The sequence below is a fragment of the Coffea arabica genome, chromosome 9c, assembly GCF_036785885.1.
Source record: "Coffea arabica cultivar ET-39 chromosome 9c, Coffea Arabica ET-39 HiFi, whole genome shotgun sequence".
Lineage (NCBI taxonomy): Eukaryota > Viridiplantae > Streptophyta > Magnoliopsida > Gentianales > Rubiaceae > Coffea > Coffea arabica.
In genome coordinates, this window is record NC_092326.1 from 43,724,015 (window position 1) to 43,744,852 (window position 20,838).

A 20,838-nucleotide genomic window follows, 5' to 3' on the forward strand; every position below is an offset into this window, starting at 1 on the left:
TGCAGTATGAAAATCTAAAAATCTCACACTAAGCAGGAACTTCTTATATAAGCTCCGTTTGACAAGCGAGTTTTTTTGGTATTTGTCTCAAGATTTACTATAACTTATTGTAAAAGTTGTAGAAAATTTTTTTAAAGGATGTAAATTTTTGAATATTTTGAAGCGTATAGTTTAAAATTTTTGAAAATTTTTTTGATATTACTGTAACTAAAGTTGTTAAAAAACTTGTAACAGACAAATTTGGTCGAAAATTTGCTTGCCAAATAAGACAAACCATATATCATATTTATACTCTTCTTTCCCTTTTTTTTTTCCTTTTTTTTTTTGACGGAGGAATAGAAGGGGGTGGGGTTGGTTTAATACGACACACGAGGGAAGGCAAATTCTCAAGTTGGCCCGTGGACGAGCATACAAATTTGTCTCTAAGTATCTCACAGAGTCCATCAGCGTCCGCCAAAGCCCAACTAAAAAACGGAACAGTTTACATTGCTACCGTTTCATCACTCCCAAAAGATTATTATAGGAAAATAAAAAAAATAGCAATGTTATAAATAGTCTGATTTTAATAGAGGAAATACGAATGTTCATTTACAACAATATTGTGACCACCCCTTTATAAGTTACAGATTAATCTTAGTTGCTGCGACTACAAAAGGTAACAATGGAGAACCATTTATATACGCGTCCGTGACTTGGTGATGCTACCAGAAATGGGGTCAGTAAAAAGGAGTCAGTACCAGTTTTGACCATGTAGATAGACCTTATTAGCCTTCTTTGTTTCGTTGATTTTTTTTTTTTTTTTCAACACAGGGAGTATTCTAAGTTTTTACCGGAATAATCTCCTTACGCTTGTACACTCCGTCCCCAAGAATACACAAACGGTAGAGAGGTGACTCGAACACTTGACCTCGGAACCTCATGAGGCTACCCCCTAGACCATTCTTTGTTTCATTGAATGCTTTAAAAACAAATTAAGCACGCCACTCCAAAATCCAAATACAAATAGGTTTTTGTACTTGAGGAAAATAGCCACTCTAAAATACAATACGCACACTGGATTCCCAAACATGAATCAGTGAAATGCGTCTGTTAGTACTATTTACAAACATATGCACAAAAGCATGTGGGATACACACACAGAAGCCAAAAGTTACATAGGGACAACATTCCAAGCATCATTGCTGGATTGGTTTTGAAATCTGTACAACTAATGTAAACATGAGATGGCCGAAGAAAACATCCCCACCCCACCTTGATTTCAAGGTCTTCTTCCATCTCTCGACCACTCCTCCTCGTTTTCCCTCGAGAAACCACAATCAGACTTCAAGTCATCTACTTTCTTCACATATAATATAACAGAACTTGAAAGCTGATAAGCCACAGATGCATGATCAATCTGGAAGCACTCCAACATTTTCAGCTTCTTCCATCTCTTCATCACTCTCGTTCTCACCTTCCAGAAGCCACTGTTCAAATTCATCAACTTCCTCGTAGTCATGAATGTAAAGATCATCTAACTTATCCCACTGGTCTGCGCCTAGTTCCTCGCCACGGCAACCAACATGCAAGAATGGCCTATTCCTGGTCAAGGCATCCACGAGATCCCTGTTGACACTTCCAGTAACCCCTAACCATCTCAATCTTGGGAAGTAAGGCTTCTTCAACCACCGGAACGCGAGTTGTGTAATCCCACCACAGTTATAAAGATCCAACAACCTCAAGCTGCTGCCCTGCCAACCATTTTCGTCAACCTTCATTGAGGCCAGTGCCATTACTGAAGTATCACCTATAAGAGGACACTGACGCATTCGCAGCTCAAAAATCGGGATACGACTTTTTGCAAGCAGCAGCATCCCAGCATCTGAGAGGTTAGGTACATTTGACAGATCCAATTCTCTCAATTCCCGGTTTGAATAATCATCAAACAAAAAAGAGATGCACTTATCTGTAAGCCTCTTGCATCCTCGTAGAGACAATGAAACAAGGGAACTCGACATACCCTTGCTCAAGTGACACAATCCCATATCACTAATATCAGAACCATCTAGCAGTAATGTCTTTAACTTAGGGAGGGTGCTGATTGCTTGAAGGGCATCATCCCCAAGGTTTCTGCAGTCCCTCAGGTCAAGGACAACCAAACCCCTGTTGGAAGCCAGTCGAGTAACAGCAAAGTTGGTTAAAAGGTTACACCATCTCAAGCTGACATGCGTCAAAGAAAGGGAAGTTGCAGTAATGTCATGAAATATGAGATCAGTGAGATGGTTCCCACGAGACACCCTAAGCTTGTACAGCTTAGCACATGAATGCAGAAGAGTTTTAAAACCTGTTTCTGTAACCTGACAGAAGCCACCAAGATAAATGCTTTCCATGCTCGAGCACTTGTCAGCCATAAGAAGGATCCCCAGATCATTTACTCGCTTGAAAAATGTAGGGAAAATCTCTTGGCTTCGTACTAAAGAAAGGTGCTTCAGTTTTCCATGCAGATTAATTTGTTGAAGACCGATGTTGGTGAGATCAAACGAAACCCTTGGTTCCATAATTGGTGAATCCCGAAGGTCTAAATGGGTCAATGAGGGAAGACTTTCAGATATCATACTGACCATGGTGTCCGTGATATAGTCCACAGACAGGCTCAATTTCTGTAAGCCGGGGAAAATGCATGTTCGTAAATGATGTGCTGATTGATTTGGGCCAATAGGAGGGCTAAGCATTTCAGTCACCATTATTGAAGAAATGAATCCTATTTCCAGTGAAACGAGTTTTGAAGTTGCCAAAGCCCACACACGGGCAAAATTATGCCGTACAAACATTGATACGTCAAACATCAGGATCAGAGTCTATAAAAAAAAAAAAAAACGCAACCTCATTACTGATGGTGAACTGATAGGAATAAGCTAAGCAGTCGAATTATATAGCACCCAGTCCTGTCCTTTCTTTGATACAATTATATTAAAAAGGAGAATATAGAGCACACAATAAAATTAACAACATATGAACTTTAAAAGTGATCCCTACTTTTACATAAAGCCATCAGATTAACGAAATATTTGAATCCCAAAAATTACTTACTCAATTAGTCATGACAGTTTTAAGCAAATCATGTCTAACACTCAACCGTCATAAAGCTTGTAATATTACAACTTGAAGCTACTAATTCAGATTTATCTCAACAATAAGGCTCAAATTTCAGAAATATTATGTCAGTCATTTAACACGGTAAACATAAAATTAGTAATTCTAATATTAAGTTGACAATGCAATTAGCAACATTCAGAGTCTCCAATATGAGCATAAGACTTGGCTCACTGTGAAGGTTGTTGAAATTTTAGCCAAGGAGGTCGTAAGTTCTCAAACAAGATCAGCCCCTTTCCTTGCATAGCAATGCACCAATGCCTGGATTGATAATTTTCTAAGATCCCGCAAGGAAAGGGTAATTTTGCACCAAGTTATAGGCCTTAGATGCTTTAATGGTCCACATTGATTCTACTTCTGACATTTTAGTGAGCATCAAAAACCACCAACCATAAGAGGTGAATTTAATCCAGATTTCCCATGAATCAAAATGAACAAGGAGGCTTATGATTTTGGATAAGTAGTCAAAATATCATCAACGAAGTGATCAAATGATACAAGTTCATGTAGAACTACAACACTAGGAATTGTTCTAGGGGGTTCAGAACTTTTAACTGGACTAGAAGCAAATAAGCACTGAAACAGCCATGTGAGTCTACATAAATGGTAAATGATTTCACCCATTTCATGATGAAATTCCTCAGCAGTTTGCACTCATTTACTGAAAAAAAAAATTAGTTTTAACATAGTAGAAAACTTTTCACTTTATTTCTCTAGGATATGCATCTGCAGCTGCATTTTCCTGAATGTGTCTATAGAGATCAAAATTGAGGAAAAGTAGTACGTGAAAAGTAATAAAACCGACATCACTATAGATAAGCCCCCACATCCTTTTAATTCTGCTTATGATGGTAGATTACACATCTTACAGAAAGCCACTCGGGCAAATGAAACCTTACTTCCAACTGAGTGCAACCAAGGAGTAATTCCTCAAGATCAGACACGTCAATTGACCTCCCTCTTTTCTCAGCCAATGAACTCAAGTACACAAACCTGAATAGAAAGGCGAAAAACAGCAAAGCTAATAACAAAATCCCAACAAAATTCACGAAATACATCTCTTTACAAATGAGACTCAAAAAGGCCAAAACTTTACAATAACGAAGAAAAAAATTTTTGCCTCCAGATAGAGAATTTAATAAAAACGCACTTCAGTTTCAGTTTAAAAAATTTGGAACCAAAAGGAAAGAAAGGAAACCCCACCTGAGGCCCTTGCATCGTTGGCCAATATGAGAGAGAAGCTTGCCGGTGAAATCGGCACAATTGTGAAGGGAAAGCTCTTGCAGGGAGGGGCGAAGAAGATAATCGAAGGAGGAATCGTCAAGTCGAGTGCAGTCAACTTGCAGGGTCCGGAGATAGGGATTGGTAGGCATCAGCAACGGCCTCAACAAATCAATTGAAAGCCCAATATCCTTTCAATTTTAGAAAACCGTAATCAGCAAATCACAAAGATAAAATCTTCGCAGAGGCAGAAAAAACGAAGTACGTCAGGCGCGACTTACGAGGAGGTGAAAGTTGGGGATGAAGGAGAGGATATGGGAGGCGCAGGAGCGGAAGGCCCGGCAAGTGGACGCGGCCGAGCAAATGGAGGCCACGTCCAGCTTTGCCAGGATGGTGGCGATGAGTGCCGACGGGAGGATCATGAGGCTCTGCGATGGATCCGAGTGGGGCTCATGCGGGTTAGCCATTTTCCTCTTCCCTTCTTTCTTTTTTTGCCTTGGTTTGTAAATCTACTCGTGTTTTAGCGAAGCGTCTTACCGTAGGAAGCAGGAGGAATATTCTTTTCTTTACTAGAGTGCGCATTTTGCACGGCCCACACTAATACTTTTTGTGCTACAAAAAAACTACTGCTAGCGATTCAATGCCACGACGAAAACGCAAACGAATCTTATGTCTTACAGTGTGTCGGTTTCATTTTTTATTATATTAATAATATATATTTTAATTTTTTTTATTTTTTAAAATCTAATAATTATAAATTTAAAATTTAAATATACATAAAAAATGAGAATTTTTTATAAATTTTAGGCTATATTTTTAATTTTCTATTATATATTACTTTTTTTTTGTTACAACTTACAATTGTATTTATTTTTTTACACAGAACTTGACAAACTAAAAAAGCAAAATGCATAAAAAGTGATAAATTTTATGAATTTTATGCTGTATTTTAAATTTTTTATTATATATTACTTTTTTGATGCAATTATATTTATTTTTTTATTTAATTAATAATTATAAAATTTTAAAGAAATAAAAAAATTAAAATATAATATGTATATATAAAAAAATATCAATATAATAAAAAATGGGTAGGAAAATGATGCAAGGAATTAGACAGAAGATCCAGCTGCGATTCAATACTCTAGGCCTAGGGAAAATGAAAATCTTCGGGCTGATGTATAGTACATTTTTCGTGCCATCGAAAGTATTCTACTTTACATTTTGAAATGTTTTAATATATTTGTCTTGAGAAAATCAAGGCACCCTTTAGTTTTTTTTTTTTTTTTAAATATAACACTTCTCTCTAATCATATGCATGTTTTCATTCAAAGTCAAAATTTGAAGTTATGAAAATAAAATTGAAAAGAAAAACACGAACATCACCACAATCAAATAATTATTTTTAAAAAATTAAATTCTCGAAATAAAACCAAATAATTGGGAGCACACGAGATTCTCAGTGTCACTTTTCCAGTGGCAATTCATTACCACTTCTATACTTATGTCAAGTGTCCTGTTTATTTAATTTGTCATGTGCTATTTATTTAAATTTCTTCTATCATCACATGATAATAGGGATTGACACTGAATTTGGCACCGAACAGTGACACAGAGATCCCAACGTAATTGAGAGTACCTCGTTTTGGTCCGACTTGGATGAGTGAAGAAGGAATCATTCATTAGTCACTAAAACAAGCCAAGGCAGCCTTTTCTCCTTTTTGTTGCTTTTGCCTTTTGTGGCCATGACTAGCAGTACAAATATACAATAACAAGGAATAATAAATCCAACGATCGGCCCAATTGAGTCTGAAACCGCATTGAACCAGACAACATTTTACCACATTAACTACTGGGAGCAAATAAACGGGTACCGCAAAGGTTTCCTCCTACGCCATCGCATACACACATTATTGGAACTAAGTTTGGCATTCTCGTTTTTCCCTCTAAATCCCCGCATCAAGACTAAAACCTCTATCGTCCGCATAATCCACAAAGCTGTAGAGCGGAAGCAATTTCTCACCATATTTCTCTAAGCCCTCTAATGCTTTCTTGGCCTCGGCTTTGAGATGCTCAGCCACTTCCATAGCCTTCTCCACGCCGTATACTCCTACATAACTCTTACTCCTCCTCTTGTCCTCGTCTTTGTCTCGAGTTTCTATTTTCGCCTTCAACACATCGCTTCTGACCTGATATAGCACGCCAACAGCTCGACCAAACTCTCTCAGCAGTTGGAGTTCCTCATCCGAAGCGCCGCCCAACAGGCCACCGCAAACGGCAGAGGACTCGGCCATTTCACCATATTTCTTTTCTTGCACAAAATCAACTGCATTGGGTTCCCCTTCCAAGTCAAGGAACTGACCGGCAGCCATCCCAGTTGATCCCACGGATCTTGCAATCTCCGCGATAACCTGGAGGAGGCGAGTCTCAGGAACGAGATCAGTCGGCGTATGGGAGACTATGTGGCGGAAGCCAAGAGGGAATAAAGCATCACCAGCTAAAATTGCCATGTCAACGCCGAATACAGTGTGGTTTGAGGGCTGACCTCGCCGGGATGGATCATCATCCATGCAGGGCAAATCATCATGAATCAAGGAAGCAGCATGGACCTAGTAGCAGTTGCCCCAGACAGTGGGGAACGAGAAATAAATATCAGAGATTATTGACAAACAATTCGTGAAACCAAATGTGCTACTGACGAGAAGACAAACTCATATGAAGTCTATCATTTCGCTACCGAAATGGCCTTTAACAATGCAGATTTGACAGCTCATTCCCATTTCTATAATTTGATGATTAAGTGGCATTAAATTTGCAAGAGATAATAATGTATTATCCAAATGCACAAGGTCTATCGCTAACAACCTGAGAGAAAAATTGATGTTAACTAGCACTGCTAACATTCAAGTCATGAATCATGGGTGGCTTCAGGAGCCCCAGTGGCTCCGCAGTTGATGTTATACCCCCACACTTGCAGAGCATAGATTTCACCAAATGCTTTGCAGAAATGAGCTCAAAACCCACCAGCAAAGGTCCAAATACGTCATTGTGGTCCGTTTAATCAACTGCTTGGCTCAACTACAGGTACTGAACCAAAATAATTTAGTGATTTGCCTAGCATCTGGTTCCATGTAATTTGCAGCAAACCAATTATTCTTTCATACTTTCAACCAGCAACCAAAAACTCATGAAATAACCTTGGCCAATGTCTCACATCAATGATAGAATCAAACAAGCATTTGAGCTACTAATTTAAGGCATCAGAGTCCAACAAAAGTTGTTTAAACAACTCAAATTCTGTAACAATATTCCTGCAGTCATGTGTTGATATTCTAATAAATCATCAAACCTAAACCTTTAAAGCAAATTGAGCAAGACCAAAAAAATACAGGGGGAAAAAAAAGCAGCAAACTTGAATTTGTTGGTTCAACGTACTTATCCACAAACAAGACGAAAAACAAGTCCATCATCCAAATACGAATCCTGGATGCTACCCAGATTCGGAATCGATAGATGGGGAAATCATATATATTCCTTTTCAGTATGAACCTAAATGTCTTCAGGTGGGTTGAAATAGATCGTATCGAAAACACGCGAGGCGGGAAACGGAGGGAGGGAGAAGGAATCAAATACCATTTCAAGAGCACAGGCGGTGGGGAAGGCGGCGAGACGGTTACCGCCGAAGAGCTCGCAGGTGGCGACGCACATGACAGGTGGGGCCCTCTTGGCACCCTTGGCAAGAACGGAGTAACGCATGGCCTCATAAATCTGATGGGGATATTTGACCGGAATGGCCTCATCCAGCTTCTGGTTGATTTCTTCGATGAGACCAGTCCAATAAGTTTTAAGGTCGAATTGGGTCGCCACCGTTGATGATGATGAGGCGACGGCAGAGCACCGAATTGCTGATATGGTTCTTGGGAAAATGGGACGACCGGCTTTTGGTTTTGGGAGGAGCTGGTGGTTCTGGTACATCAACATATGCGAAGAAGAATAGATTCCAGCGGAAAGCATGTTTTTTTATCTATCTATCTATATATATATATATATATATATATATATATATATATATAGACACACACACTATGAAAATACTATAGTATTATTATGCTAACGTATCTGTAATTCTCAAATTCTTCGACTTCTTTCTTTCTTTTTAGACAAAGACGGACGAAATCAAGGGCGGGCTGGCAGGCACTAGTGAGTTAGCAGTGGTGTGGAGCAAAATTGGCAAAAGTGCATCAATGGCACTGTGTTGTGGAGGAGCTCTGGGAGTGGGATGATGATGGATGAGGAGGGAGAGTGTGTGTTGTGACTTGTGAGAGCTCAAATAAATAGAGAAAGCCACCTGAGTTTTGTCCGGTTGCTGTAATTTTTACAATTTTTGTTATAATTCATATAATTTGGATGTAAATTTAAATTGGTCGATCGATCCTTGTAATTAAGTTGATGAAAAATTCATAATTATATTAGAATTATAAAAGTTTGCATCCAAATACGTTATAAGAATGTTAGATGGAGCTCGACTCGTGTCGCTCTCAATATGATAAGAAAAAAAAAATGTATTATTTACAGAAGAAGACGAATGAAATTAGTTGTGACAATGAGTTTTGTTAATGGTATTTTTTGAACTGTCTGAAAATGATAAAACATAATATTTACATGTCATTCCATGAAAAAGGAAGGTAGTAACTGCAATTGAAATTAAAACCAAAAGTATATAAGTATATATTTTATACTTAATTAAGAAAATATACCTAATTAAGAAATTTTAACTGCAATTGTTGTAATTTTTACCATTTTTGTTATAATTTATATAATTTGGTTGTAAATTCAAATTCATCGATTGATCGTTGTAAATTCAGGTTGATGAAGAATTCATAATTATATTAGAATTATAAAAGTTTGTATCGAAGCACTGTAAGAATGTTAGGTGGAGCTTGACTCGTGTCGCTCTCAATATGAAAAGAAAAAAAAAATATATATATGTATATGTATTATTTACAGAAGACGAATGAAATTGGCTGTGACAACGAGTTTTGTTAATGGTATTTTTCTAATCGTTTGAAAATGATAAAACATATATTTACATGTCATTCCATGTAAAAGGAAGGTAGTAACTGCTATTAAAATTAAAATCAAAAGTATATAAGTATATAATGTATACCTAATTAAGAAAATATACCTAAATACATATTTTATACCTAATTAAAGAAAATAATACGTGGCCCGCCAAACATCGTGTCCATATCGGTTGCGGAATAGAGCAAGACCGTATTGGCTAACTTTTGGGCCAATGAGTATTTGCAGTGTTGCCACTGGACCAAATCATCACCATCTTGGTGATGCTGGAGGTCAGGGGTTCAACCCCTGTCTCTCACAAACTTATCACTTTACGTGGCTGGTTTTTTGCTCCTACGGGATAGTTCGAGCGGAGTGGAGCCTCCTCTCCCGGACCACAGGGGATTAGCCGGTCCAGTAAGAATTGATTCGAACACCCCTGTGTTGACAAAAAAAAAATGTATTTGCAGTGTTCATTTATTTTTTTAAAAAAAAAAGAATAAAGAAATCGGTCTTTTCAAGTATAGTGTGGGAAATTGCTCAAATGCTCCTTAATCTTTTGCTTTTAATTTCAAAAGGGCAAAAAAAAAAAATTTTGTATTCTAACACTTTTTGCAGATGAAGTGATTCCACTCTCTTTCATTTTTTTATTCTTCTTTTTGGAGATTCACTTACCATTCTCAAAGTTGCTTAACTTTCCATCCTTTATACCGCCATTATCGTAAAAATGAAAAAAACTCACGACAAAATCTTTTTCCTTTTCCTTCTGTTCATTTGGAATATTTTTTAATAAATATAAGCTTTTTTGCTTATTTCTATTTGTGCTTTCAAATAATAGAAATGATTTGCTTTGCAGCATTATTTTGACTATTATTCCAGTCTTTTTTATCTTTCACATGTTCTCTAATTTTATACGCTCTTACTCTATAAAAGCTATTTAATGGGCAGTGAAATTCCCAACACAAGTTTCATGCCTTTAGAGATTTTGGGCGCAAAAGATCTTCTGTTCCACCTCTTATGCCACTCTCTGCTCTCCTTTTTATTAAATTGCTATTTTTTTCTTCATAAACATCATGTTTTATTTCTTTTTTATTTCCTTAAGATCAAACAACTATTAATTGTGTAATACACAAAATTTTACAGATTCAAAAAATCAAAATGCATAAAAAATGACATTTTTTATACGAAATTTCTACTATATTTTTTAAATTTTCTATTATATATTGCTTTTTTTTGAAGTTGCTGTATTTATTTTTTACCCATTTAATAGTTGTTGGATTTTAAGTAAACAAAATAGAAATAAAACATGATATTTATGAACGAGGAATAGCAATATAATAAAAAATAGGACGAAAGATTCGATGGTGGTTCAGTCTCCATCCGCCCCCTAGACTCAGTTGGGTCTCCCCCTTAGATTAGGATATTGTAGATAAAAAAAAAAATTTACGGTTGTCCAAAAAAAATTAATGAATGCCTGCCTTTGAATAAATGCTTACAAAGGGCCATGAATCGAGAATCCAGCGTTACTGGTCGACTACGTCTTCTTTGTATCTTTTTTTTTTTCCCTCCTTTTTCCCCTGAAAGAAAACAATAATAATAACAAATAAAATGGTTCGACTTTGATCGTCTCATCATCTCTTTCATTTTCAAGAAAGAAAAGTCATCACATCGAACTACACAGCTTCCAAATTCGAGGCTGCGGCGCACAACACGTTTGTCTCCGCCGGTCCTTCGATTTCTAAGGCTGACTTCCAATGAATCAAAGAATGCCAAAATCGATGTCTACATTCGGTTGTGGCTCTCAATGTTGTCTTGTCTTTGCTGATTTATGAACTGAAGTTGTGTTTCACAACATTCAATTCATTCGTCCCCATCAAGTATCAAAGGTCAAGAATAGTTGTAGCCTCTCCATTTTCTCCGACGCTAGCTAAGGTTGTCTCTGTCAGATTGATGAAACGTTTGAGCTGTGTTTCACAACATTTATTTGTCCCCATCAATCGTCAAGGCAAAGCATAGATGCAGCCAGCAGACTGACTCTTCATTTCCTCCAGTGCTGGGAGGTTCCCACTTCCCTCCCGCAATAGAATATAGAAGTCTTCAATGGGAAGGTAAGGATTTAAGTGTATGTTGCGCACCCGTCTCCTGTGTTGTATTACCTGATTGGAAGGTAAACCTCGATATTCTCTTATTTCTACTTGTAATGAGATGACCAACTTTGAGGATTTCCACATCGAGCATGGCCTTTTTTTAAAAAAATTTTAATTTTAAATATAAAAAGATACGATTTCATTCCATAAAATCCGAAATAGTAATAGAAAATACATCAAGCATGCTAGATAGATTAATGGAAATGTGCTCTAGCACGTGCATCCTAAATGTGACCTAAGCCCCAAGTTCTGGATCATTGGGTGTAAGGATGCAAATGAACCGAGTCAATTCCGAGCAGTGCTATACACGAACTCGAGCTCGACTTGATATAGCACTATTTGAGATCGAGTTCGACTCGATACAGTTTGGAATTCTATAGATCGAGTTTGATTCATTAAGGGTTTTGAGAGGCTCGAATTCGATTCATTTGGGCGCGACCAACATCCAGCCTAATCGAGCTCGATTACAAAAGGAAGTATTTTGAAAATTTACAAGAACTTAGTACATATATATATATATATATATATATATATATATAAAATATATATTGCTCGATAAGGTTTGAAGAGCTATCGACTTTAACTAGAAATGATTGATACTCGACTCATTTGGATAAGCGAACCGCTCAAGATCGACTCAAACTTGCCGAGTCGAGTTGATTGTTTGACCAATCAGCTCACGAATTACTCGATTTGTTTGCATCCTAATTGGGTGGAAGCAATCTGTCAAGTGCAAACTACATGAAGAACCACCTAAGAGTTGGGTTGGGTTGGGTGAGGCTGATCAAGGACCATCAACTAAGCTAAGGGTCACTCAAGCGTTGGGTGAGGCCCTCCAAAAATTGGAATATGCTGCTAATTTCTGCGAGCCCACGGCCGTCTGTACAAAGAGGCGAAAGAATGTCACCAAAATTCTGAATTTATCTAGTTGCCCAACAGGTACAACAGCCGGATGGTCATAAGCGAAGAATAGTTTGCTCTGGCGCAAATGTCCCCTCCAAATGACGCAAATGCCATTCTGTCTAGTTTGATCGTTAAGACAAATGGAATAGCTGTCACGTGAATTGCAGGCTTAGTTTTTGAGGGGCAAAATCCTTAGTTCAGGCTTTTAATTGAAGTTTGCCTTCATAAACAGCCCCTTTTTTTTTAAGGCCAACGTCATTTATGATGGTTCTTCGATGCCATTAGCCACAAGGAAACAACGACTATTCATAAACCAAGCACTCAACACAAATTTTACCTATTGCACGAAGCTTTGATAATCAAACATGTCAAATAAATGTCTACCAATAGATATATATATATATATACCAATATATATATGTATGTCAAAAGTAAAAAATATTGCAGATAAAAATCAAGAACAGAAGGAAAATCGCTGTTTCTAAGACATCTTTGGTTTTTGCTGTCACATTTACATGTGAATATTTTGAAGAAAATAGTTTACTGATCTAAACAGTTTTCAGCATTCTAGTTGTATGTGATGTGGGATGGGTTTTTAACCTTCAAGACGACGTTTATTTGTATTATTCAATTGTCAATTAGGTAGAGTTGTATAATAAATAGAGTAAATTTTATATACACTATTACTGACAGTATATATATTATTACCGTTTGATTCATGACACGTGTATATAGTTGTCGTTCATCCAACGACGCAGCGTAGAAAAGATTAATCCTAATAAATATTTAGTTGTTCTAAAAATTTGCAAACCAACGTCCTACAAGTCCAAACTAATATATTATTCTACTCGTGAATATAAAGGTGCAGTGGGAGAAAAGACTGGAAAACAAAATGCCCAGCCAGAAGGCCCGCACGTTCCACAGACATCCACGTGGGGGTAAAAAGACTCTCAATTGAAGTTTTGCTTCACTCCGCCGGTGATTCTGAAATGATTATAAAGCTGCGTAAAATTCCCCCTCCCAAAATCCAATTTCGACCAGCGTCACCGCATTTTTGGTGAATAGCATTTACAGTAGTACTTAATCTGATCAACCAAAGCCCATTTCTGGGAATCAAGGTTAAAAATCCAATCCATATGGCCGCTGCCGAAACAGATTGGTCCCAACTTCCCGGAGAACTCCTGGACCTCATCTCCAAACACCTCCCATCGGAGGTAGACCTCCTCCGCTTCCGTTCCGTTTGCGCCACCTGGCGATCCTCCGTCCCTCGCCCCTCACCCTCTCCCTCTCGTTTCCCAATCCTCCCAAACGCCGGCATCTCCGATACCACCTGGGGCTTCTACCTATCCAAGCGCACCATCTATTGCCTGCAAAACCCCGAAACCCCCCTCACTAAAGCCTGGATTATCAAGCTGGAACGCGACCACCCTGATCGGACCCACTTGCTCAATCCCCTCACTCGATCCCAGTTTCGACCCCTCCCACACAACTTCCCCAGAAGATTTGATTTCTCCAATATGCGCGTTCGTGAATTGGGCTGTGAGTTCGCTCTCCAGTACATCAATTATCGGCCCTCCGCTAGTTCCCTCCTTGGCGATCCTGGCAATCTCTACATGGAGAAAGTTGCTTTCTCTGCCAATCGACAAGGTGAGGGATTTGTGCTCCTGACAATTCATGTTTCTGGGAAATTGGTCCTCCACAAATCCGGTGATACCAAATGGACTGTCATTCCCGATTTGCCTTCTCCCTACGACGACGTCATCTTTCATCAGGGGAACTTTTATGCTGTCGATAACACTGGCAGACTCGTAATGGTGGATTTGAATCCCGGATCGATTCCTGGTGTGAGTGCTGTCGCCGGTTCCATTTTCGGTGGGGATAAGAAGTTTCTAGTGGAGTCTTGTGGGGATTTGGTGTTGGTTGACATGTATTTGAGTGTTGGGCCCGAGGATGATCTGGGATACAACGAAGCCCTCGAGTTTTACGAGGAATTTGATTGTTTCATGAGCGAAAGGACGGTGAAATTTAAGGTTTTTAGGCTTGATAGGGGTCGGGAGAGGTGGGTTGAGGTGAGTCATTTGGGAGATACCATTTTGTGTTTGGGAGATAACTGCACATTTGCGGCTTCAGCATCTGAGCTTAATTTCCCTGGCCAAGGGAATTGTATATTATTTACCGATCAGTTCTTCCATGATAGGGAAGATGATGGGGGTTCGAAGGGTAATGGAATTGGGGTTTTCGATTTGGAGAGTGGTAGTATTGGGCCCATAACCTCTTATGAGGGCTATTCTGAGTCGTTTTGGCCACCACCTGCTTGGGTTTATCCCCCTTCGGCGGTTGAAGTAAGTGCTTCCTTTCTACACTAGCTGTTCTGACTCATGTACGATGTTTTTGGTTAATGGCGGTGCTAAATTATCAGTGTCTTCCTAGGACTTTTCGTGTATGATTTATGTAGACCCATCTTTAGGAGTTGATATCTGGCTTTTCTGGACTTTAAAACCTTGAATCTCCATGTAGCGGGACTGCAGCTAGATTAATAGTGTGGATATATGTTTAACCTCCTCACTGAGGTTTTGCATTCTGTTCTCATTTGTTGCTGAAGCAAACCAATCTGACTTCGTTGGCGTATCCAATTATTTCTTTTGCAGGATTGGTTGGAAGAACTCAGCGTCTAATTTGTTAGTGATCTTGAGAGGGGGATCAGCTAACCACTTGAAGGGGTACCAGACACCGGGTTCTCCATTTTCTTGTACATACAATAACGGGGTTGGGTTGATGGCTTTTAACTTTTTTTTTTTTTTTCTACTTTTAGTTTCATGATTTTTCATATTAAATCCTGTACCATATATGGTTCAAAGGATTTATTTCATCAATACAGGCGGCTATTCAAGATTGTTATTCATCTTATTGATGATGTGCTGAATTGCCAGATGGAAACCATTTTGGTCCAATTTAACTTTCTACATGTCGGTCTTACCTGTGACTCTGAGCACCATTAGACCCGGTTGAGTGAAACCCATGCAGTTAGTAGGAGGGGCAGGAATCGTTCCTGAAGGTTCATGGCCAAGATTTGACCAAAAAAATATAAAGATTCAGATTGTATCTTGTATATCGTTTTTCATGTCATATGTGAGGCTCACAAAATTTTATTCTATAATTACACATCGTTGAAAGTAAGTTATACTGCGTACGTACAGAGTTGTGCATTTTGCACAAAACCTTCAGGAATGGTTGCCTGCCCCCTGTCCGAGTTAGTATGGGCAAATTTTATGACAGTTCCTTTGTCATTCTCATATAGTATTATCCTCGTTTTCTCCCAAGGATATGGATTGGCTTTGGCAGACATAAAGTAGTACCGGTGAAAAAGTTAAGAACTGTGTTTTAGATGTGAGGTTATCGGCCAGATGGGAGGTTAATCCCAAATAGACAATCAGAAGAAAAAGGAAAAAAGTTAGAGAGAGAACAGACAAATTATGATACACTCACATCCTAAAAAGGTTGATGGTGGTTTATTACCCGAAAAGAAAGAAAATACAATAGTTAGAGGGTGGTTGTTTCATTGCATGATGATTTGCTTTCTTATTTTGCTTCATAATTTATAAAGTGTCTTTCTTGTTTCGGTTCATGATATATGGTAGAACTTAGCAACGTAATTTTTTTCCCATGAAGCTCACTTCTTCATGCTTAATTTGTGATCGAAGTTTATCCTGTGCTTAAGAGTATGGCTAGTTTGATTCGGCTCTATTTTCCTTTTTCCTTTTGGTTGTGGCACTTCCTATAGTCAAAATTCTGCTGGGGCTAAATTCATTTAGATGCTGTAACATTTGCATCCGATTTGTCCTATAAGATCTTTGACAAAATTCATTTGATTATCTCAAAACCTCTGTTATCTTTAGTAATCCTATGTTAAACTCTCATGTCACGCAATAATCTACCTCCTCTGACAGGAATTTGGTCCTCGACACCAAAACAAGTACAAAGTTATATCTTGTCTTTTCCTCAGATTTAATTGTACAATTTCGTAGGCAACTCTATCAGGCCTAAACTTTCTCTGCCTAAGCTATGTAAGGTTTTAGAGAATTCCTTGGCTGCATCACTGTATCCAAGTCCAATCAATCCTTCCATCTGCTAATTGGCTCTCATCAATCTCCCTGCTCTGCCACTAACGGCATAAATAGGGCAGCAAGTTTCTTTCTTTAGAGTGACAGCATTTCTATAGTCCGAGATCCCTGCTAGTAATTCTCTTCCACGAACAGGCACCCGCACCTGAGGCTTCCAGCATAAGACCACAAGTTACCCACGTTAGCATGTATCACTTTGTCTTACTTACGGTTCTTGGATCCCTATAGCTATTCTTATGCAGTGGCGAAACAGCTCTTCCAGGGCTACCACTGACCAGAGGGGATAAACAGAATGATGGGGTTGCAAAGGAAGAAGTACAAGGGGTGCACTGAACGGAGAATGGACTTGGCGAGATTTGCATTTGGACAGGAAGACCACCCAAACCTCCCCTGTTGAAAAAGGACACAGATCCTAATGCATTGCAGTTCTTGGTGGCATCATCTACATACAAGAGATCATCAATCCTTGCTATCACATTGAATGCCAAGCTCTCCATTACCCTTGAGTAGCTTTCCAGGATTGACTGCCCGACATCCTGGACAACACATGAGAAATTAAGAGATACTTGTGGTGGTGAACTCCAACAATACATACTTATCTTTACATAGGTGCATCATGTAATACAGCATTTAGTGTGTGCATCTCTCTTCCAAGTTCCAAGTGATTCCTCAAAATCTGGTCCATTTAGTGTAATCGAATACAGCTATTCACATAATGCCTAGGGAAATTGAGAATCGCTATGCCAAAAATCTTTTTGTGAATCAACTCAAGGAGTCCTAATCATAATTTTTAGATGTCAAAATTATAATTTGTGCATTTTATTAGCTCAACAAATAATCTTGATGATACATGTAATGTGGCATTTATATGGACATCATTAGCACAATCATTTGGGTCATGCATAGACAAGTAAAAGATATGTAGACAACTGCATCAACTTAAATGCCTCCACTAATTCCATGCCCTTTACTCTATGCTATGTTCTACCGATCTGAATTTACCAAACAGTTAAAAGAAAAAAAATAGCGGTTGGGTCTAAACTACCTTGTTGTACTGAATTTTGTTCATATCTAATGTGGTTTGTGGTAGACCAGGGAAATGAAGCCTCAGGCTATGCAAGAGGAGTTCAGCCCGTTTTGCCAGAAATTGATTCTTCTCAGCATCTGCAACCAGGCCTTTGACCTTACCACCCCAAGATTTACGCTTTAATTTCTGACGATTTCGATGCTTTTTCCTATCTTTCAGGCTCCAAACATGCACAGCTGCTTCAATTCTGTTTGCTATTTCCAATGTGTGATGCTCAGATTGCAAGTCTAGACAATCCAGAAGACTTTCAGGCAAGAATTGATCAGCAGCTATATGACGGTAGATCATATCACCCAGACAAGCTTTCCCATTCTGCAGTGGCAGTAAATTAAACAAATAATAGTCAAAGTTACTCCACGAGGTTTCAGATATAAGACGAAAAAAGTAAATGTGGATAAAACATTTCTTATTCGCATATCTTTCAGACAACCCTTGTTATTAACATGCTCTGTTATACTTATCTTTGCCATAGATAACACAGCACATAATAATGACTGGCAAAGTTTCTTTTTGTCGTACTAGGCAAAAAATCCTCCTTTATGTACATTGGACAAAAAGATCAGAACCAAACAAAGAGCTACTAGGCGGTATGCAGCTAGTCTGGAATAATTTTAATTCCACATATTATTTTTTTTATACTAAGAATCATCAAACCAGTTTGAGAATTTGCCATCACTCATCCAGTCATCTGAAGCAAATCAGACATTCATCCTGCCATTGAAAGTACAAGTTACATTGTACATCAAATGCTGCCAAGAATACATCCCCAAGGGCAACGAAACATTATAAGTAGACTGGACTTGTAGTTGATAGTAATGTATTGAACAAGTCTAAATGGGATCCAACTTAAGGCCTCCGCTTATTTCAAGATTTTCTTTACTTTCCATATCAAGAGATAAGTAAATCATTCAACGATTGATCTAGGCACATCTTATTTTTTATCAGATAAGAAGTCCTGCAACAAAAGCAGTTCAGTTCTAGCTTAGTCGATTTGGTTATGCAGTAAGCATATGATGACAACAACAGAAACAGAAATAAAAGTCAGCTCAGGCAGAATAAATCAAGCCAAAATTAAAATGACATACTAGTGGCTACATACCATAAATTATGGATAATTGGCAGATAAGACTAACATGAAAAAAAATAATACACATACAATAAAATTTCTGCATGCTTCGCTAACATCTAGACAAAAATTTCTTAACCAAAAGCCAACACACACATTCATCAAGATAGAAACTCCCTTTCATACATTTAAAACAAATGTAAAAGACAAATAGGTCGACCTTATAACAATAATAGTCCAAAAGGTGAAAGAAGACAGAACAAAAGAAATGGTAGAAAAGGAACCTTGGGCAGTGAGTCTAAGTAGGCACTAGGAATCTCCATTTCAGAAAGTACATTGCTGTTTATTGCTAAGGCTGCCTTCAGTATCTGATTCGTGCAATCTCTGCACTGCTGCAACCTATTCCTTGCATCTTCAGATAACCCCTTAGGATGGACTTTCGGGCATGGAAGCCACCATTTGTCTTCCTGCCTAATTGAAGGCCTCCCACTGGATACAGATGATGAAAAGGCACCGCATTCATTTGGGTCGGCCACAACTATCCCTGGGTCTTCATACCAAAACTCTGTATCCTGAAACCCTTCAAGAATGCTAATCAACATGGCATCAAGTTTCTTGAGAGCAGGGAGATTCATGTACAAATCAGACCGGGGCCTAGTTTCCATTACTTCGTAAATCCCTCCACCAGGAAGCTGCTGTTTCGAGGGAACAAACTCCACAATTGAATCACTCACACACAGAATCCACTCCATCTCTCTACACCACATTGCCTTCTTCTGAGGTGCCATTGGTTCCAATCTCCATAGTTCCCCAAATACCGTTGCTACATGACCAAAATGAATATGCTGATTTCAATAACACTTAATACGTGCATATGCATTCTTTTTTGATTATTTATTATTTTTTTAAAAGGAAAGAAAGATGCACGGAATACATAAATATGTACATATGCTATATACTTTAGTTACAATGAGATAGACATTTAACTGACCAGAGAGATTGGTGATGGCATTTGAGATAGCCAGAGCCGTACAAACTCCTTTGCCACCCCCGGACATGTCTTCACCAAGTAACAATTTAGCAAATCTTTCCTTCATCATCTCGATTTCTAAATACATTGTGCAAAAATGGGAGGGGATGGAGGGGAAGTCAAATGGTGTGGAAAATATTCTATAATGCTATTGGAGTCAAACAAAAAAAAAAAGCGCAAACAAAATATTTATTTGTGAGGAAATGAATTACTGATTAAAGGTGAGAAACGCAAAAGCAATGCACGATCTAAGAAAGAATGAGCAAAAACCTGAGAAGCAAATTGAAAAGATCACGACATTATTCGCATTAAATTGGCGGAAAAAGAAAAGAAAAAAAAAAAACGAACCGGACAAAGGGGCATCGCGCTTGTGAGGGTGAAGCATCATATCCTTGACGTGAATGCCCGGAAAGATAAGAGTCGGAGGGAGGAATCCGGGGTTGGGGAGGGCATTATTGTGGGGAATGCGGTAATTAGGAACCGGAGAGGAACGTAAGGAAGTAGTGGAGGCAGTGTCGTCGTGGTAGGGGAAGCAGCCGGAACTCTCTGACTCACTGACATCGGCACTCAAACTGTAGCTGCCGCAGCACCTCCGGCGGTGCTGATCAGAGCCTTCCTCCGACGACACACTCCCCATTTTTGCTCTGCTCTAGTAGATTTGCTTTTCTAGCCTAGAAAAGCTTCAAATTTTACTAGTACAGCAGCACAAGTGGAAAAGGCTTGGGTGGGTGGATGATGAACTGAGGCTGAAGACAGAGAGGGCAACGGAATGGAGACCGACTCCGCGGGTTTTTTTTTTTTTTTTATTGGTAGTTCTCCTGACGGCATCAGCGATCAGAAATAACTTTTTGCTAATTTGGTTCCTCCAGAAGTATTTGTCACGTGGACATTCAACCCGTGCTTCATGAATTTTTTTTTATTATTTTGAACAATTAATTACAATTTTTTTTTTTGGCACATCCTTATTTAGTACATTGTAACCAATCTATTAATGACTTAAAACTTGCATCTATATGTTTGTATTAATTAAGTCATTATATTTTTTTCTAAATCAACTTATAGCTTTCATT

At 38.5% G+C, this 20,838-nt stretch overlaps 4 protein-coding genes across 6 annotated transcripts; 1 reads left to right on the forward strand and 3 right to left on the reverse strand.

The window, feature by feature from the left end:
* Window positions 1–988: 988 nt before the first annotated feature.
* Window positions 989–4,930, reverse strand: LOC140014272 (F-box/LRR-repeat protein 10-like). Of its 2 annotated transcripts, XM_072064732.1 has the most exons (4): window positions 4,635–4,930; window positions 4,336–4,544; window positions 4,032–4,125; window positions 989–2,837 (listed from the first exon to the last, which is right to left on the reverse strand). In XM_072064732.1, the coding sequence occupies exons 1-4, from the start codon at window positions 4,818–4,820 to the stop codon at window positions 1,392–1,394; spliced, it is 1,935 nt and encodes a 644-aa protein (XP_071920833.1). In that variant the 5' UTR covers window positions 4,821–4,930; the 3' UTR covers window positions 989–1,391. The 2 variants fall into 2 exon arrangements, with proteins under 2 accessions (XP_071920833.1, XP_071920834.1); XM_072064733.1 differs by lacking the exons at window positions 4,032–4,125; window positions 4,635–4,930 and having other exon boundaries at window positions 4,336–4,486.
* A 1,083-nt stretch (window positions 4,931–6,013) lies between these two features.
* Window positions 6,014–8,452, reverse strand: LOC140014309 (heterodimeric geranylgeranyl pyrophosphate synthase small subunit, chloroplastic-like). Its single transcript, XM_072064935.1, has 2 exons — window positions 7,987–8,452; window positions 6,014–6,962 (listed from the first exon to the last, which is right to left on the reverse strand). The coding sequence occupies exons 1-2, from the start codon at window positions 8,365–8,367 to the stop codon at window positions 6,300–6,302; spliced, it is 1,044 nt and encodes a 347-aa protein (XP_071921036.1). The 5' UTR covers window positions 8,368–8,452; the 3' UTR covers window positions 6,014–6,299.
* Window positions 8,453–13,340: 4,888 nt separating this feature from the next.
* On the forward strand, window positions 13,341–15,401 carry LOC140014291 (F-box protein SKIP23-like). Its single transcript, XM_072064859.1, has 2 exons — window positions 13,341–14,806; window positions 15,113–15,401. The coding sequence occupies exons 1-2, from the start codon at window positions 13,601–13,603 to the stop codon at window positions 15,137–15,139; spliced, it is 1,233 nt and encodes a 410-aa protein (XP_071920960.1). The 5' UTR covers window positions 13,341–13,600; the 3' UTR covers window positions 15,140–15,401.
* Window positions 15,402–16,383: 982 nt separating this feature from the next.
* Window positions 16,384–20,570, reverse strand: LOC140004020 (rop guanine nucleotide exchange factor 1-like). 2 transcript variants are annotated; one of them, XM_072064857.1, is made up of 6 exons: window positions 20,117–20,274; window positions 19,981–20,038; window positions 19,730–19,846; window positions 19,023–19,561; window positions 17,631–17,984; window positions 16,384–17,121 (listed from the first exon to the last, which is right to left on the reverse strand). In XM_072064857.1, exons 1-6 carry the CDS (start codon window positions 20,129–20,131, stop codon window positions 16,777–16,779), a joined length of 1,428 nt encoding a protein of 475 aa, XP_071920958.1. In that variant the 5' UTR covers window positions 20,132–20,274; the 3' UTR covers window positions 16,384–16,776. The 2 variants fall into 2 exon arrangements, with proteins under 2 accessions (XP_071920958.1, XP_071920957.1); XM_072064856.1 differs by lacking the exon at window positions 19,981–20,038 and having other exon boundaries at window positions 20,117–20,570.
* Window positions 20,571–20,838: the final 268 nt, after the last annotated feature.

Bases quoted from the DNA above. Each gene is read 5' to 3' on its own strand.
- LOC140014272 (XM_072064732.1), bottom strand. From the start codon at position 4,820: ATGGCTAACCCGCATGAGCCCCACTCGGATCCATCGCAGAGCCTCATG. The intron at 4,545-4,634 runs GTAAGTCGCGCC...TAAAATTGAAAG, and splicing joins TCCCCAACTTTCACCTCCTC to GATATTGGGCTTTCAATTGA. The intron at 2,838-4,031 runs GTAAGGTTTCAT...TTTTTTTTATAG, and splicing joins TTGGTTGCACTCAGTTGGAA to ACTCTGATCCTGATGTTTGA.
- LOC140014309 (XM_072064935.1), bottom strand. From the start codon at position 8,367: ATGCTTTCCGCTGGAATCTATTCTTCTTCGCATATGTTGATGTACCAG. The intron at 6,963-7,986 runs GTATTTGATTCC...AACTGCTACTAG, and splicing joins CCGCCTGTGCTCTTGAAATG to GTCCATGCTGCTTCCTTGAT.
- LOC140014291 (XM_072064859.1), top strand. From the start codon at position 13,601: ATGGCCGCTGCCGAAACAGATTGGTCCCAACTTCCCGGAGAACTCCTG. The intron at 14,807-15,112 runs GTAAGTGCTTCC...TTTCTTTTGCAG, and splicing joins ATCCCCCTTCGGCGGTTGAA to GATTGGTTGGAAGAACTCAG.
- LOC140004020 (XM_072064856.1), bottom strand. From the start codon at position 20,405: ATGGGGAGTGTGTCGTCGGAGGAAGGCTCTGATCAGCACCGCCGGAGG. The intron at 19,847-20,116 runs GTTCGTTTTTTT...CAATGTATTTAG, and splicing joins GCGCGATGCCCCTTTGTCCG to AAATCGAGATGATGAAGGAA. The intron at 17,985-19,022 runs GTTCCTTTTCTA...CTGCCACTGCAG, and splicing joins ACTTAGACTCACTGCCCAAG to AATGGGAAAGCTTGTCTGGG.